This window comes from Stomoxys calcitrans, chromosome 2 (assembly GCF_963082655.1).
Source record: "Stomoxys calcitrans chromosome 2, idStoCalc2.1, whole genome shotgun sequence".
Lineage (NCBI taxonomy): Eukaryota > Metazoa > Arthropoda > Insecta > Diptera > Muscidae > Stomoxys > Stomoxys calcitrans.
In genome coordinates, this window is record NC_081553.1 from 109,273,389 (window position 1) to 109,288,980 (window position 15,592).

The following is a 15,592-nucleotide window of genomic DNA, read 5'->3' on the forward strand; positions in this document are numbered from 1 at the left end:
AGAAAAATATATTGGGTTAGATTAGGTAGAAAAGAGGGTGAGGATATTAACCCACCCCATGCCACGTAGGAGAGAAGACCACCGTAGCGCAGAGGTTAGCATGCCCCCTATGATGCTGAACGCCTGGGTTCAAATACAGACGAGAATATCAGAAATTTTTGGGGTGGTTATTATCTCCTAATGCTGGCGACATCTGTGAAGTACTATGCCATCTTAATACTTCTTCCCAAAGTGATGTCACACTGCGGCACGCCGTTCGAAGTCAGCTAAAACAAGGATGCTTAAAATTTAAATCGGACAGCACTCAGTGGTATGTAAGAAGTTTGTCCTAGTTCCTTCATGGACAAATTTGTATTTGCATGCCACTATGGACATACATCTAAGCCGATAATCGTCTTGTTGTGCGCTTTAAATAATAAAAAATAATTTCGAAAAAAAAATTAAGCCAGGAATTCCGCGCTACTTACAATTGTTTTTCATACCATGCCCCTAAATTGGTTCATGGGTTAGATTAGAGTGGCAGTCTATTTTCTAAACAGATACACTTAGACTATTAAAGTCCGTTATGATACCACATTAGTGACATATCGGGCCTCAGAAGGAGGTAATGCAAGCACGCTACCAACTCGGCAAAATATGTCTCAAATATCTACAATCAGAAAAATGTTTATCGTAAATAGGAATTAATTACATAATACTCGTTAGTCCACGATATTTATCCACGATTAGTAAAAAATTCCTAAAGAGTGAGAAAATAAACGTCGCACGAATACATGTAACTACTCGTGAGTATAGATAAAATAGCTTACAATTCAAGTGGAGCGAGAATTTTACTACACATTGGCAAAAGCATATCATCGTTGACAATACCTTTTCTAAATTTTATTACTGAATGAACTACTTAAAGAAATAAAAAATTTTAATTCAATAAAACTAAAACGTTCATTCCCATTCCCATTTCTTGAGTTCACTAATACAAGCTCGAAATTATTTAAAAACACTTTAATAAACGCACTTCTATTGGTGAGACATTGTGTCTATAAATAGAACATGACAAAGCTTAAGAAAATAAGCATGGCCTTCTTTGATGAAAAGAAGTGAGAAAATGTTTTGCTTTTGGGTTGTTAGTAAATATTGAAATGGGAAAATAGTCGAAAACACAAACAATACTGATGTGATGAATGCGTAGAGCGTGTTTTGTAAACAGAAGGTTCTTGGTTCAATACTCGGCTGGGCCAAAAGGTAACGGTTTATTTAAGTTATAATTGCAATGTTTCCTTATAAATTTGTATTCTTCTAGATAGCGAAGGGATGGGAGACAGGCCAAATTAAATGGGTTGAGTAATTAAGATGTGTCCAATTGGATGCTCCGGAGTGTTCGAAAAGATTTTTTTCAATAATGCTCTTTAGTTTACATTTTAGCTGTGGGAAGTTGAAAGTGGACTATAACTATGTCTAAACAATTTCGCATCTTTAAAGAAATTGTCAAACCGGCAACGAGTATATTATTCTTTAGCGTCATAGGAAGTGCAATATTTCCCGAATTTTGTTCATTTTAACTAGTGTTGAGGGTAAAAATTTTTTGAGTGTGTTAGACGATGGGTTAATGTTGGAGTTCAAGCGAGTCATCCTCGGTTACCAACCGCTTCCCTCTACCTTAGATCCATATTTATGAAATAAGCCAGCCAACATAAATTTTTGACAGTACTTGCCATTGAGGGGTCAATCTTATCATTTTAATTCTTTGTTTAATCGATGATTTTGATTGCCAAAAAAGTGCAGCATTTTTTCGACATGTTCCACTGAAATCGAAATTATGTGTTCGTTAGTCCAAAAACTGTAACCCCACCACCGGGTGTAGTGTTCGTTCGTAATGGTGTTGCCATATTCAAAAAGTATAAAACTATAAGAGGGTTGGGGCAATATTTGAAAAATTTTGTCCCGTATAAGTGCAATATTAGTGTAACATTTTTTTCAGAATCGAAATCACCATAAGTTTTCTTCTATTTGAGACATTTTTAACCGGCAGATTTAGACATCCTAAATGTTCAAAGGGTGTTTTCACTTTTTGTTTTAGACGATTGGTGTAACCTTCTATCATTTAGACACGGGTCCGTTGCAAGGTTTAAAGGATAATTAATATTTTAGTTTATTGTGAGGTGTGTGTGTTTTTGCACAATAATTTGTTTCACCTTCATCATAAAATGTTTCTCCTACCACTGTGCGGCTAGCGAAAGCATGTGTTGATGAAAAACACTTCGTTTTCTATTTCGTTGTGAATATTATTTCGTCCGTCCGACCTACAGCCAAAGATTGTGTTTCTTTTGTTGTTTTGTTTTTTTCTTTTTTGCTTAACCGATTGCTCAATAGTGCGAACAACATTGTGGGCTTAACAGAATGAAAAGACGATGACGGGTGACCCGGCGATAATAATGTTTAGAAAACAATTTCGCATATGTATGTGTGAATGACACAAAGCAGTGCAAAAGCGTGACATGCTAACGTAAATGAATGTAAAAAAATAATAATAATAACAAATAAAACAAATTAATAAGATTTCGATCAATATAACTCAACGAATATTAACACCTCTGCGGAGGTGAGAGTATGATCTTTGAATAACATGGTGTGTATGATCTTGAATATCGCGGAGAGAGTGAGAAATACAACTTATCTTCATATGGATGAATACCGCAAACATGCAATAAAACTGTTTTGCCTACTTATGTGGTAGAAGTGGTTTATCAAGTCGAAATATAGGTAGTTACCAACACAATTACTTATGTATGAGAGTGAGTAATATAACTTTGCGGCACAATTAGATGGATAGCAGGGTACGGATTGTTACAACACATATTATGCTTGTTGAAGAACAGGAAAGTTAAAGCAAGAGAAGAATAAAATAAAATAAAAATGATATTTAATTGAAAATGGTTCATACAGTACTAAATTTTTTTTCCCCCTTATTCCGGTTGTCGAAGGCGAAAATCGATAGCAGTCGAAATAAATAAATAAATACAGTGAATAGTAACATATTGTTAAAGTGATACCAAAAAAGTAAAAGAAATTCGAATCCGTCATCGCCAACCGGAATAAGGCTGAATATTAACCAAATGTTTTGAAATGTTGGAATAGGTATATAAGAAAAAGATGAACAAAAATTCTAATAAATATCATGCAGTTTGTATGTAATCTTTTTTTTTATTAACTAGTACGTACAAAAGCCAACAGAATAAAATGTTAGTTTAAAATTTTCAGTTAACTTTTCTTCCTACTATACAATAGTTTAGTCGTGAATTATTGGTAAATAGGATAAATGTTTTTCATCGAGTTGATATCAAATCAGCTGAAATTATTTTTGCAAAACAGTGACACAATTTAAGTCATGAGTCCTAGCTCTAAACACTTATTTCAGTCAAATAAAAAAATCTTCGATCATTAAGCTCACCACGAAAGAGAAATAAATCATTTTAAAAGGCACAAAACAAAACTTAAAAATTTATCTAATTTAAATAAAATTTAAAGTGATACAAAGCTTGCGTTCTGACATTATACATTTGTTTAAGAAATTCAAAATTTATTATTAAACTTTTTTATATGACTACAAAAATAGTTTATATATTGTAGTAATTGTATAATAATACTTTATGACAGCAATTTGCGAATTTCATCCTTTTCGGCAGCTTCCAAATAACTAGCGCCATCTGGTGTTGTTCCATTCTTGTTAGCACCCTTATCAAGAAGTAATTTGACACATTGGGTGTGACCTTCCCAAACGGCAGCCAATAAAGGTGTTATTTCATGCTTATCCCTAATATCTATTTCAGCGCCCATGCTTATAAGATATTCCAGAACTTCATATTGACCATAGTCGGCTGCATAATGCAATGGATATCTGCCATTAAATTCTGTATTCACGATCGATTTGTTAGCACCAACTAGCGCCTGAACTTGATCCAGTTCACCATTTTTTATACTCCATACGATATCGGACATTTTGATAACCTGTTTTCGATAATGAGAAGAAAATTGCCATTGCAATAAGATATTTGCAAAACAAACTATTCTATAGAGAGAACCTATAAAAATTCGAATTCATTTAGGAATACTTCAGTGACTTTTGCACTATATGATATTATCTCAATAAACAAAGAAGGAGAAGTATTTTTCTATAACATTTATCAAAATATTTCAATTATATTTGATTCTTAACTGTATGGAAATTGAAATTAACATGCTTTATTCATTATAGAAATTGACATAATTGTTATATATTTTTAGAATAATTATTTAAAACTAAACTAAAAACTAAGTAACAATTGTCAATATCAACAATAAGATTCCATTTTAGATTTCGAAAATGTTTTAATTCATATTGAATTAAACGGTTCTGCATTTCTTTTGAAAAAATAGTTGTATGAAAAAAAACTGACAGTTTTAAGAAAATACATAACCTATGTTTATTGAGACTATCAATTCCCAAGTCCCTAGTAGAGCACAATATATCTTTAACTAAATTTTTTATGCACTCTTGAACGAAATCTCTCATTTGCCTATTCTATCAAATTATTTAATTTGTGTAATAAAAACCGGCGTTTATGATACACATAGCAAACGAACATTTTCTTTGGCATAGAACCAATCGGTAACCGTTTAATTTGTTAACATAGACTAACGAATGTATAGACTCTAGAAACCAGTTTTAAAAACACTCAAAAAACCAAACACAGTATGGCTGTATTCTTCTAACAAACGGTTTTGTTTAGCTATATAAGTGTGCTTGCTTGCTTTGAACGCAAACAATAATTGGCTGATTTTCATTTGTCGCGTTCTCTTCTCGCAAATAAAGTACAGAACGAATGACTTCAAAACATTTTGTGAACATTCGTTCGTGAGAGCGAGCAATTTTTACTGGTGGGGTTTTTCGCCATCAGAAAATTGCGGAAATTAACGAAAGGGAGTTAAGTCGTTCTTATTCGCCCTCAATTTTTTGTAGAATAGTTTTTGTAGAGTAAACCCCGGACATTTTGATTAATTTGGCGAAAGACAACTATTAGTCAGCAATAGTTTTTGCATACACAAAAATTTGAACAAATGTTTACTACAAGTCTTTCATTTGCAGAGTTTTGTGAGAGATTGCAAATTTTCTGTATAGGTTTATCACCATTTTTTACTCTCCTTTAAATTTTTAATGGAAAAGTTCACGAACACACCTAATATTACGCAGCAATGTAGTCGGTACCAAACGTTAAAGAAAATTTTTATATTGTATTTCACAAACTTTTGCAACACAATTGAACATAATTTTGTAATAATTCGCAAATTAAATGTATTTATGAAGTGATGATCCAAATAAACCGATTTTACTACTTGATATCATGTTTAATTTTAAAACTTTTGCGACTTTAACTTTTAAACTGCTGGTGTTCAAAAAAGCTGTTACCCACTGTATGTATGAGTGTACAAAAGATGTTGTCTGCTTCATTTTACGAAATATGGTTGAATCATTGAGTCTATACGTTCGTTGGCTTATGACGGATAAAATAACTCTAAAACTTAGCATTAATTTTAAGCTTATCTGCAAAATAATGTTAGTAATATTTGCTTAAATGTCCGTACCCTGGCATTTTAGAATGAATGGCGATGACATACTAGCACATGAAAAAACCGAAAAAAAAGAAAACAACAATAAATAAGTCGGCAACAAGGTCGACTGTTGCCGCCGCACTTTGTTCGCAATAGACGGATGGATAACCAGAAAAAGGTACAACACAAATGTGTTTGTACAGTGTTGATTTAGTTTTGCCGGCGTGGTTAAAAGGCAGAATGAATGAATGTGTGCTTGCAAAAAAAAAGCTAACAAATCCAAGAATTTCTTTGATTGTCTTTTTTTCATAATATATGAGATGTTGTCTGAGAAAAAAATGCCTAAGATAACACATAAATTATTATTCACTTTTTGTTTTCTCCTATGTTTAATCGTTTTTATGATATAAAAAACCTCACTAAACTCTCGCTCTCTGCATTATATCTTTTTTTGCTTAATGTCATTTCACTTGGTTGGCAGTTGATTTTAGGCGAGCAAGAGCTCACATAGTTAAATTTATTTATTTTTTGTTTTTCTCTCACCTGTTGCTTGCACTCTTGCTTTTTGTGTTTTCTCTTTTCCGTAGGCTTGCGTTGTCTTTATTTTAAGGCATAAAATAATTTGTTATTTTCGCTTGTTGTATTGTTGCAATCACACCATTGAAACGAATTAATTTGCTTTCTTTATGCTTTTTTTGTTGTGCTTATTTTGACATTTCACATGAACCTCTGTTATCGCTTTTTATTTTTGCATGTGCGCTTTTTACCCGATAAAAATTTTAGATTAGTCTACCGTTTTAGCTAAGGTTGGAATGAAAAAATGTACGCGTTCGATGTTGTGTTCCGTCAAATACGTTTAACTCTTGTCTGAATGAATCATTTTGATTGAATTGAACGACGACAACAAACAAGAGTACTCAACAATTCACAATACCACCGCTAGAACGAGACGAGCCGAGCCACCACTTTTATGACTACCACAGTTTCGTTGTGTTGTACTTCTTGCCGAACGAGGTTTAGGAGTGGTTAACGATAATTAACATAAGCATGAAGTGGCAAACCGAAAGGCAATGTGTTCTGCTATTTACCACTGCATGTGGTGATTATGGCCCAAGAGTTCGTCGCCGCCGCCGCTATATGATGTGGTCGTGGTGTGTATCCGCTCTGGTCTTACTCACTCGAATTTCAACTAATTATTGAGAAGAAAACACAACACTTATAATTTTTGATTTAACAGTGGCAAAAAGCTCTCCCAACGCTGCCCATAGTTTCAATTTTGAGTGTAGTTGTCGTCAATTGGATAACACCACACAGCGACACTCTCTTTGCATCATTTCGTTCTCAGACCCTACTGCCGTCAACTGGTTTATTTTCTGCTGCATATTGTTGTAGTGGTCATTTACAAAGAATCATTCTTGAGTCATGTTTGTGTGTGTTAAAGTTTATGCTATGCTTGTTTTTTGCCGTTTGCGAAAAAACAGAGGGATGTTTGTTGGCAAAAAAAAAGCTTTTACTCATTGTCAGTGCGGATTAAAGCTTTCAAACTTGCTCTGGCATTTGAGGGAATACGTATTAAAAAAAAGTTTAGAATAGTCAGTATGCTTTCTTATATAGTTTTGTAGTTTATTTTGACTCATTTGAATGTTTTTAATTTAATTAAATTTTAACATGGCAGGGCGAATAAGTTGTATGCTCGTATGTGCTTTATTCTTTAACTAATTTTCTTTTGTCTTCATCTTGCACTTAATGGCCCTGGATAGGCACGCTATGAAGGACATAAATAAATTTATTCAGTGCCAGTCACAACTGTTTACCAACCTGTCAAAACAATTCGAGTAAGAATATGTAAAGTGTGTAAATAAAATTTGCAAAACATGGGCGGCATTGCAATGCAAGTTATATTAATTTGACTATGCTATTCACAATAGGTCCATTTTTCCCGTTTGCTAACAAGCTATTGTGAATACTTATACGGAACTTCGTTGTACTGTATAAATGGAATTTCCATCTTATTTTCAATGCACTGTATTGACTTATATAAAAAGGCGCCGCTAGCTGAGTTGGTAGTGAGCTGGGATTACCAGTGCGGGGGCAACGCATTGAAGTACCCTTTTTGGGATTGAAAATGGGCCAAATTGGTCCATGTTTGGGAATAGCTTCCATATAAACCGATCTCCATATTATACTTCTTATTCCTCTAGAGGGCCGAGTTGGGTGAAATTTTGCATCATGACATTTAGTATGACCTTCAACACCTGTGCTTAGTATAATCCGCATCGGTCCGTAAACATATAAACCCATCTCCCGTATTGAGATCATGAGCACCTACAAATAGTAATTGTTTTCCAAATATCTAAGAATCCATGGGTATTTCTTGTTAAGATCTACCAATATCTTTTCTTGAACTTAACAAAACTTGACACACGCGATCCGAAGTTAGCATGCGTTCACTTTTTTTGCAAATAGCAGAACAAAGTCGATAATATCGATAGAAGAAATCGCAATCGATATTCAGCCGAATAATAAAATATCGATAGTGCCATCGATATTTTTCCTGCTCTACCAAGTATGGTACCGATTGAAAAATTTTTGGATGTAGTTGCCATAAAACGCATATTCCCCAATATTTTTTATGCCCACCACCGAAGGAAGGGCGTTTATTCATTTTATCATTCCGTTTGCAACACATTGAAATATCTATTTCCGACTCTATAAAGTGTATATATTCTTGATCGTCGTAAAAATGTAAAACCATCTAGCCAACCGGCACTGGATAACTATAAAAACCACACAGCTTCACGAGAAGCTTAGCTGCGAGCTACTGGGTGCGTCCACAGGCTGCGGATAGTGGAATGCTCCATACATGTAGTTGCAACTGCAGTCGTGGACAATCAGCGGTATTGAGTGGAGAGTTTCAATGAGAGGTCGGGTGGCACCAGCTCTGAGTGCCTATGAAGCTCGATATGACAAGAAGAGTTATTGGCGCCTTTAAATAACCAACCGCCGTCATGTTACCGCGGCGATCGGTCTTTCGGACCGGAACGAGCGTACACACCTATAAGAGCTAGACGAGGATCGCCACCTCCACATAAAGACATGTGGCTACTACAACAACCATCTAGACATGTCCGTCCGTCTGTCTATTGAAATCACGCTAGAGCCTTTAACAATAGAGATATTGAGCTGAAACTTTGCAAATTCTTTTCTGTCTATAGGCAGATTAAGTTCGAAGATGGGCTATATCGGACTATATCTTGATATAGCCCCCATATAGATCGACTAAGCTCTAAGGCCCATAAAAGCCACACTTATTGTCCGATTTTGCTGAAATTTGAGACAGTGAGTCGTGTTAGAACAGACATTCTTCTTCAGTTTGGCCCAGATCGGTTCAGATTTAGATATAGCTGCCATATAGACCGATCTCTCGATTTAAGGTTTTCAGCCCATAAAAGTCGCATTTATTGTCCGATGTCGCCGAATTTTGGGACAGTGAGTTGTGTTAGGACCTTCGACATCCTTCTTCAATTTGTCTAAGATCGGTCAAGATCTGAATATAGCTGCCATATAGACCGATCTCTCGTTTTGAGATTTTGAGCCCATAAAAGGCGCATTTATTGTCCGATGTCGCCGAAATTTGGGACTTGTACTTATAAGTATTTGTGCCAAATCGGAACATATTTTGATATAGCTGCTATGGGGCATAAGATATGCATTTTTCACCGGATTTTGACGAAAGGTGGTTTACATATATAACCGAGATGGTGGGTATCCAAAGTTCGGCCCGACCGAACTTAACGCATTTTTACTTGTTTTTATTAATATGTAGCAAATGCCTCAACTGGTGTTTAGAAGTTCAAAACATTGTTATGAATTCATTCAAAAGTTTAAAATTTGTAATTTAATATCAGCAGACAGAGTTTGCTGATATCAGCAGACTTAATTTCTTCGGGTTTGTGGTGGTCGAATTAAAATCCCAGAAAAATTTGGAAGGTATGGGTATGGTTTTTAAATTGTTTATATTTTTACTTACTAGGTGCCTTATGTTGTAGTCTTGATTGATGCTTGTTCTTAACATAACATTTTTTCAGTCACCGACTTATTGTACAATTCATGTTGGGAAATCTTTTGTTTTCATTAATTATTGTTCTTACCGTAATATCGTATTCCTTCAGACACCGATTTATTGTACAAACTTTCTTATATTGTGAACAAACCTTGTTTGGTAGTAAATCACAAACCCCGTTTACACTGCTCATTAGATCCAGATTTAAGACTCTCGTCAATTGATTTTATAAAGGGAAAACAGATGATCGAGCCATTAAATCCGGATTTAAAGAAAAGTGTGAACGGGGTTATAGATAATTTACATATAAATAAACGGCCCTATTCATAAAACTTAATGTAGATTTGTAATAGGTATATTTGACATATGTCCTTTATAGAACTGTCAAATACACCTATTTTAAGGTTTTGTGAATAAGGCCGAAAGAATTTGAAGTTCGCATCTAGACTGGTTGGTTGTGCTTGTGAATATGGATAAATAAGTGCTATCTAAGAACATGCCGCAAGCAGAATTCTGCTCTCAGTTTGAAATTGCTGTAAAATTTTAAGAGAAATTGAATTCCTCGTGTTATTTTTATCCTCGTTGGTATATTAGCGAGATATTAGATTACCAGACCTTTATTGGCACAATGGGGCTGTTCTGTTGTGAAAGAAATAGATCTTATGACGTCAATCTGTTTTTGTTCAACAAATATTCTCGTAATGTAAACGACCCATTAGTTCAGTTGTATATGTAGACCTTTTACACCTTGTGAAAATAATAACATCAATAACAATGCCTAGGTTCACTAATAGAAGTTTAGGTCACTTGCGATAACATAAAGTGGATAGGCCCCATGAACATCTTTAAGGATGGCAAATCTGCCGATAGGAGAAAACTTAAACAAAGAATTAATGTAAAAAGGAAACATGTTGACATCCTCAATGCCAAGTACTGCCAAAAATTAAAAAAAAAATTTGTCGGCTGAACGCTTGGCTTAACATTATTCAGTGAATACTGCAGCAATGCAGTCAATATTAGTCAACGGGCGTAATTGGCCAGCAATTAGTGAGTGATTTGTGATTCGATTTTAAGCCCACGTATTTCAAAAATTCTCATTTGTACTTACTGTCATTGACATTCATATCCATAAGATGCAAATCTTCATCATTCAAAATGGAATTTATAAAACCATCAGTGGTATGATTCATATCGGAAGAAGGATTCTGGAATGAAATAAAACGAAATCAAAAATTATTTTCAATCGATTGCCTTACAAATGCAGTTGGCTGAAGAAGAATAAGAAGAAATACACTTACCGAATAATACATCATATCGTGTTCCATTTTGTATGCACCACCCACAGCACCGGCACCAACACCTGTGACATCTGAGTCATGCGTGGAATTGGTTAAATGCATGCTGGATGTAACAGCTGATCCTAAATTGTGGCCATAATGTGGTTGTGACGAACACAAATCACCCAAAGAGGCATTGGGATGTAACATGGCAGCGGCGGCAGCATGATGATGATGATGGGGATGTGGTGGGGGAGGTGGATATTGAGCATGTTGTGGGGCACCCTGATACGAATAGGGATGCGTGGGATAATGGGGATATGGGGACATTTCTGAAACACCACCTACAACACCCATGCTGGGTATGGGATTGAAAAGACTGGCTATGTCTTGCAAACGTTGTTCCATTGAGACTCCACGGCTAAGGGGCATGCGACCCTGTAAGTAAATAATTAGGAAATAAAGGTTAGAAATATTTCAAATTAGGTATTTTAGTAAAGAACATGATATAACTAGATTCTTAAAGTACTAATCCAAAAAATATTTTTTTCGTCTTTATAAACTTTGTTTTTTGCTTTTTTTTCTCCAAGTACTGTAAATATGTGATCGATCATTAATATATGTATGTATGTTTCTTCCATCACCCTTTGAGAGAAGGGAGAAAACAAACAATTAAAATCAAATAAAACACCACATGAAAAGCCTCTCAGTCAATAAACGACCAACCAACCACCATCACCACAACTAAATCAAACAAAAAGCATATTGAAATGTTTAAAATCGTGAGCGCATGCGCACCAGCCTCTGAAACCATTTAACGTACATTTCTTGGCGTTTTTTTTTTTCGAACATCAGATCATCGACATGATCAACAACAATCAGACGATTTAATTCAGTGTTTCGCTGATCGTAGATTTAATGTCTTAAACAGTTGTAAGCATATGCGAGGAGAGGGAGATAAGTTTTGGGAAATTTTTGCATAAAGGTCTGATTAAAAAAGCAAGTAAAAACGTGCTATATTCGGGCGAGCCGAATTTTGGGAACCTATCACCATGGATTCTGCTTAAAATGTACACAAAATTAGATTAGTTGAAGGGCATCATTTTGCTCTAGGTGCCAAATATCTGTTTCTGCCAAATCTAGCTTCCAGGGGCTTAAGGCATAAAATCGGGAGTTAGGTTTATATGTGAGTCTTATCAATCATATCATATCAATTGATCTGAACCATATTATGTCGGATGTCGGAAGGCTTAAAAAAATTCACTGTTTCAAATTTCAGCGAAATCGATTAATAAATAAAGCTTTTATGGGCTTCAGACCCCTTATCGGCAGATCGGTCTATATGGCAGCTGTACCCAAATATAGTTCGACCTAAACCATGTTTGGGTCCTATTTTAGGAGGCGTAAAACTACTCAATGTTTCACATTTCAGCGAAATCGGTTAAAAAAATAAAGCTTTTATGGGCTTTAGACCCTTTATCGGGAGATCGGTCTATATGGCAGCTATATCCAGATATATTTCAACCTAAACCAAGTTTGGATCAGATATCAGGAGGCTTAAAATAACTCACTGTTCCAAATTTGAGAAAATCGGGTAATAAATAAAGCTTTTATGGGCTTCAGACCTTTTATCAGCAGATCGGTCTATATGGCAGCTATATCTAAATATAATCCGATCTGAACCATATTTAGGTTGGTTGTTGGGAGGCCTACAACTATTCACTGCTTTAAATTTCAGCGAAATCGGATAAAAAATAAAGCTTTTATTGGCTTCAGACCCTTTATCGGGAGATCGGTCTATATGGCAGCTATATCCAAATATAATCCGATCTAAACCATGTTTGGGTCAGATGTCGGGAGGCTTAAAGTAACTCACTGTTACAAATTTCAGCGAAATTGGATAAAAAATAAAGCATTTATTTGCATTAGTATCTTTATCTGCAGATCGGTCTATATAGCACCTTAACCAGCGTGACAAATTTCAGCTCAATACCTCAATTTTTGAAGGCTGTAGAGTGATTACAACAGACGGACGGACAACATTAAATCATCTCAGAATTTGACGACGATCCCAAATATATATACTTTGTAGGGTCGGAAATTGATATTTTGATGTGTTGCAAACGGAATGGCTAAATGAATATACCCCTATCCTATGGTGGTGGGTATAAAAATGATTGAAATTTTTAATTACTTTTTTAATTGATTCAATTGATCGAATTTTTTTTTTGAAAATTTAATTAAGTTCTATATTTGGTACAGAGGTGCAGCGGGTCTGGGTCTCAGACGAGTGAGCCTGGCCGAGCAGTTAAACAGGTGATGTGTGTCGTGTGGTCCCAGCTCACGGCATAGTCCATAGGATAAAAATTGCGCCCTCTAGAGGCTCAAGAAGTTAAGACCCCAGATCGGTTTATATGGCAGCTATATAAGGTAATGTACCTATTTGAACCATACTTAGCAGAGTTGTTGGAAGTGTATCAAAACACCACGTGCAAAATATCAGTCAAATCGTACGAGAACTGCGCCCTCTAAAAGCTCGAGAAGTCAAGACCCAAGATCGGTTTATATGGCAGCTATATCAGGTTATAAACCGATTTGTACTATACTTAGCACAGATGTTGGAAGTGATATTAAAACACTATGTGCAAAATTTCATTCAAATCGGACGAGAATTGCGCCCTCTAGAGACTCTAAAGTCAAGACCCAAGCTCGGTTTTTATGGCAGCTATATCAAAACATGGACCGATTTGGCCCATTTAGAATCCCAAACGACATACACTAATAAAAAGTATTTGTGCAAATTTTCAAGCGCCTAGCTTTACTTCTTTGAAAGTTAGCGTGATTTCGACGGACGGACGTGGTTAGATCGACTTAAAATGTCATAACGATCAAGAATATATATACTTTATGGGGTCTTAGGCGCTTATTTCGAGGTGTTACAAACAGAATGACGAAATTTGTATACCCCCATGGTGGAGGGTATAATAACCACAAAAAGTAGCACAAAAACAGATTAATTGCTACATTTCAAAGTAGTGGAGACAGTGCATCTCCTTGAGGTGACCCATTTGTGTAGATCTAAAGATGCCAAGTCTGGCGCTATAACCTTTTAGTTTGTGTCTAGTTTCCAGCTCCAATTAACACATTTTGAATTACCAAAAATTGTACCCACAACCCTCGTAACACTAATACAAAACCTCTCTTTATAAACACATCCATTACCCCCAGAGTCCAAAGCAGACAACGTCAACAACGATGTTGGAGATGAACATGAAGCGAAAAAAAAAAACGAAAAATACGTGAACAATGCATCAAATTTCTGACTGAATTTGCCTAAAAGATTTATGCCCAAAATGTGGTTTTTACGTTTACACACAGAGTAAGAGAGGCAGTGATGCCCAAACAAAGTGGTTAAGAAGAAGTACGAATATGTACCCCACCAACATCAAAAATCAAGACAGAAAAAGATAAACAACAACTGTTGGCAAAGCGAAGATCGATCGAAATTAAATTGAAATAAATTCCATTCGTTTAAAAATTATTGACAAGTGCTCACAGTTTGATGTGGGGTTTTGTTATGAATGCCTATACGAGGAGTATTTTGGTGAATTTTCTTATGTTTTTTTTTTTTGGTTTCTTACCACGTTTTAAACTCCAAATCAAAGTCTTACAGGCATGCATATGAGTTAATGCAATATTTAAGATTTGGAGATTTTCAATCTTCTATGGCAATTGAATGGTAGAAAAACACAAAACAAAACTGCACCATATGGTGCTAAATGCAATCGATTTAGTTTACTGAAGGTGCCATAGCGGCCCCTTCAATTTCTCAGGCACTGTCGAAATGAAAAACTGAATTCGTGCCGAAATGATCGACAGCCTTTTCTTACTGTCGAAATGTTGTTAAAACGTTTCAATTGATATGTTGTTATATGGACTTTTTGCTTGTTGCATTGTTAAATGGAATGAATTAAGGATTTTGGATAAAAGTAACAGGTCGTTTCCGAAACTTAGATGGAAGATATGTATTAAGTCATGGGAAATGATATATAAGAAAAGTATTAAAAAAACTTCGTTGTTTTTTTTGTTAGTTTTCTTTTATATTTATATCGACAACGCTTGATTTTTTCTATGGGTGTACATTAGAGTGTCCCAAAATACAACAAGTGACACAGCCAGTAGGACAAGGGACATTTTTCCCCCTTCAGGTCCCAACAAGCAAAATACAACATATTTTGACAATCTGTGAACGATAACTCGTGCCAACACGACGTCCAATGTTGAATGTATAACTTTCTAAGAGATACAGTTGAGGATTTTAGGTGCTAGAATCAAATTCGTAAACAAAGTACATATTTATATGGAACTTGTGATTGAAACAGCCATTCCGTTTGTAACCCAACACAGTATATATATAATCTTGATCGTCTTGACATTTTAATTCGATTTAGCCCTGTCCGTCTATCTCTCGAAAGCACGCCAATTTTTGAAGAAATATAGCTAGACGCTTGAAATTTCGCATGAAGACTTCCTATAAGTGTAGGTCAGTTGGGATTGCAAATGGGCTATATCGGTCCATGCTTTGATATATCTGTCATATATCAAACCGATCCCGAATTTTAAATCTTTGAGTCTCTAGAGGGCGCAATTATTATCCGATTTGTCT

The 15,592-nt window shown here is 35.3% G+C and overlaps 2 protein-coding genes across 8 annotated transcripts in view; both read right to left on the bottom strand.

The window, feature by feature from the left end:
* Positions 1 to 15,592, bottom strand: part of LOC106083391 (segmentation protein cap'n'collar) — a 233,610-nt gene that overhangs the window by 9,464 nt on the left and 208,554 nt on the right. For 5 of the 6 annotated variants that reach the window (XM_059363243.1, XM_013246342.2, XM_013246341.2 and 2 more), the window contains 2 exons: positions 10,948 to 11,364; positions 10,758 to 10,854 (listed from right to left, as the gene is read on the bottom strand). In XM_059363243.1, coding sequence (XP_059219226.1) covers positions 10,758 to 10,854; positions 10,948 to 11,364 — 514 coding nt within the window. Of the gene's footprint in view, positions 1 to 6,129; positions 6,220 to 10,757; positions 10,855 to 10,947; positions 11,365 to 15,592 lie in introns of those variants that run through there. The other variant, XM_059363246.1, reaches the window with a different exon arrangement.
* On the bottom strand, positions 3,557 to 6,219 carry LOC106083392 (myotrophin). Of its 2 annotated transcripts, none has more exons than XM_013246346.2 (2): positions 6,130 to 6,219; positions 3,557 to 4,005 (listed from the first exon to the last, which is right to left on the bottom strand). In XM_013246346.2, exon 2 carries the CDS (start codon positions 3,994 to 3,996, stop codon positions 3,646 to 3,648), a length of 351 nt encoding a protein of 116 aa, XP_013101800.1. In that variant the 5' UTR covers positions 3,997 to 4,005; positions 6,130 to 6,219; the 3' UTR covers positions 3,557 to 3,645. The 2 variants fall into 2 exon arrangements, with proteins under 2 accessions (XP_013101800.1, XP_013101801.1); XM_013246347.2 differs by lacking the exon at positions 6,130 to 6,219 and adding an exon at positions 5,620 to 5,718.

Bases quoted from the DNA above. Each gene is read 5' to 3' on its own strand.
- LOC106083392 (XM_013246346.2), bottom strand. From the start codon at position 3,996: ATGTCCGATATCGTATGGAGTATAAAAAATGGTGAACTGGATCAAGTT.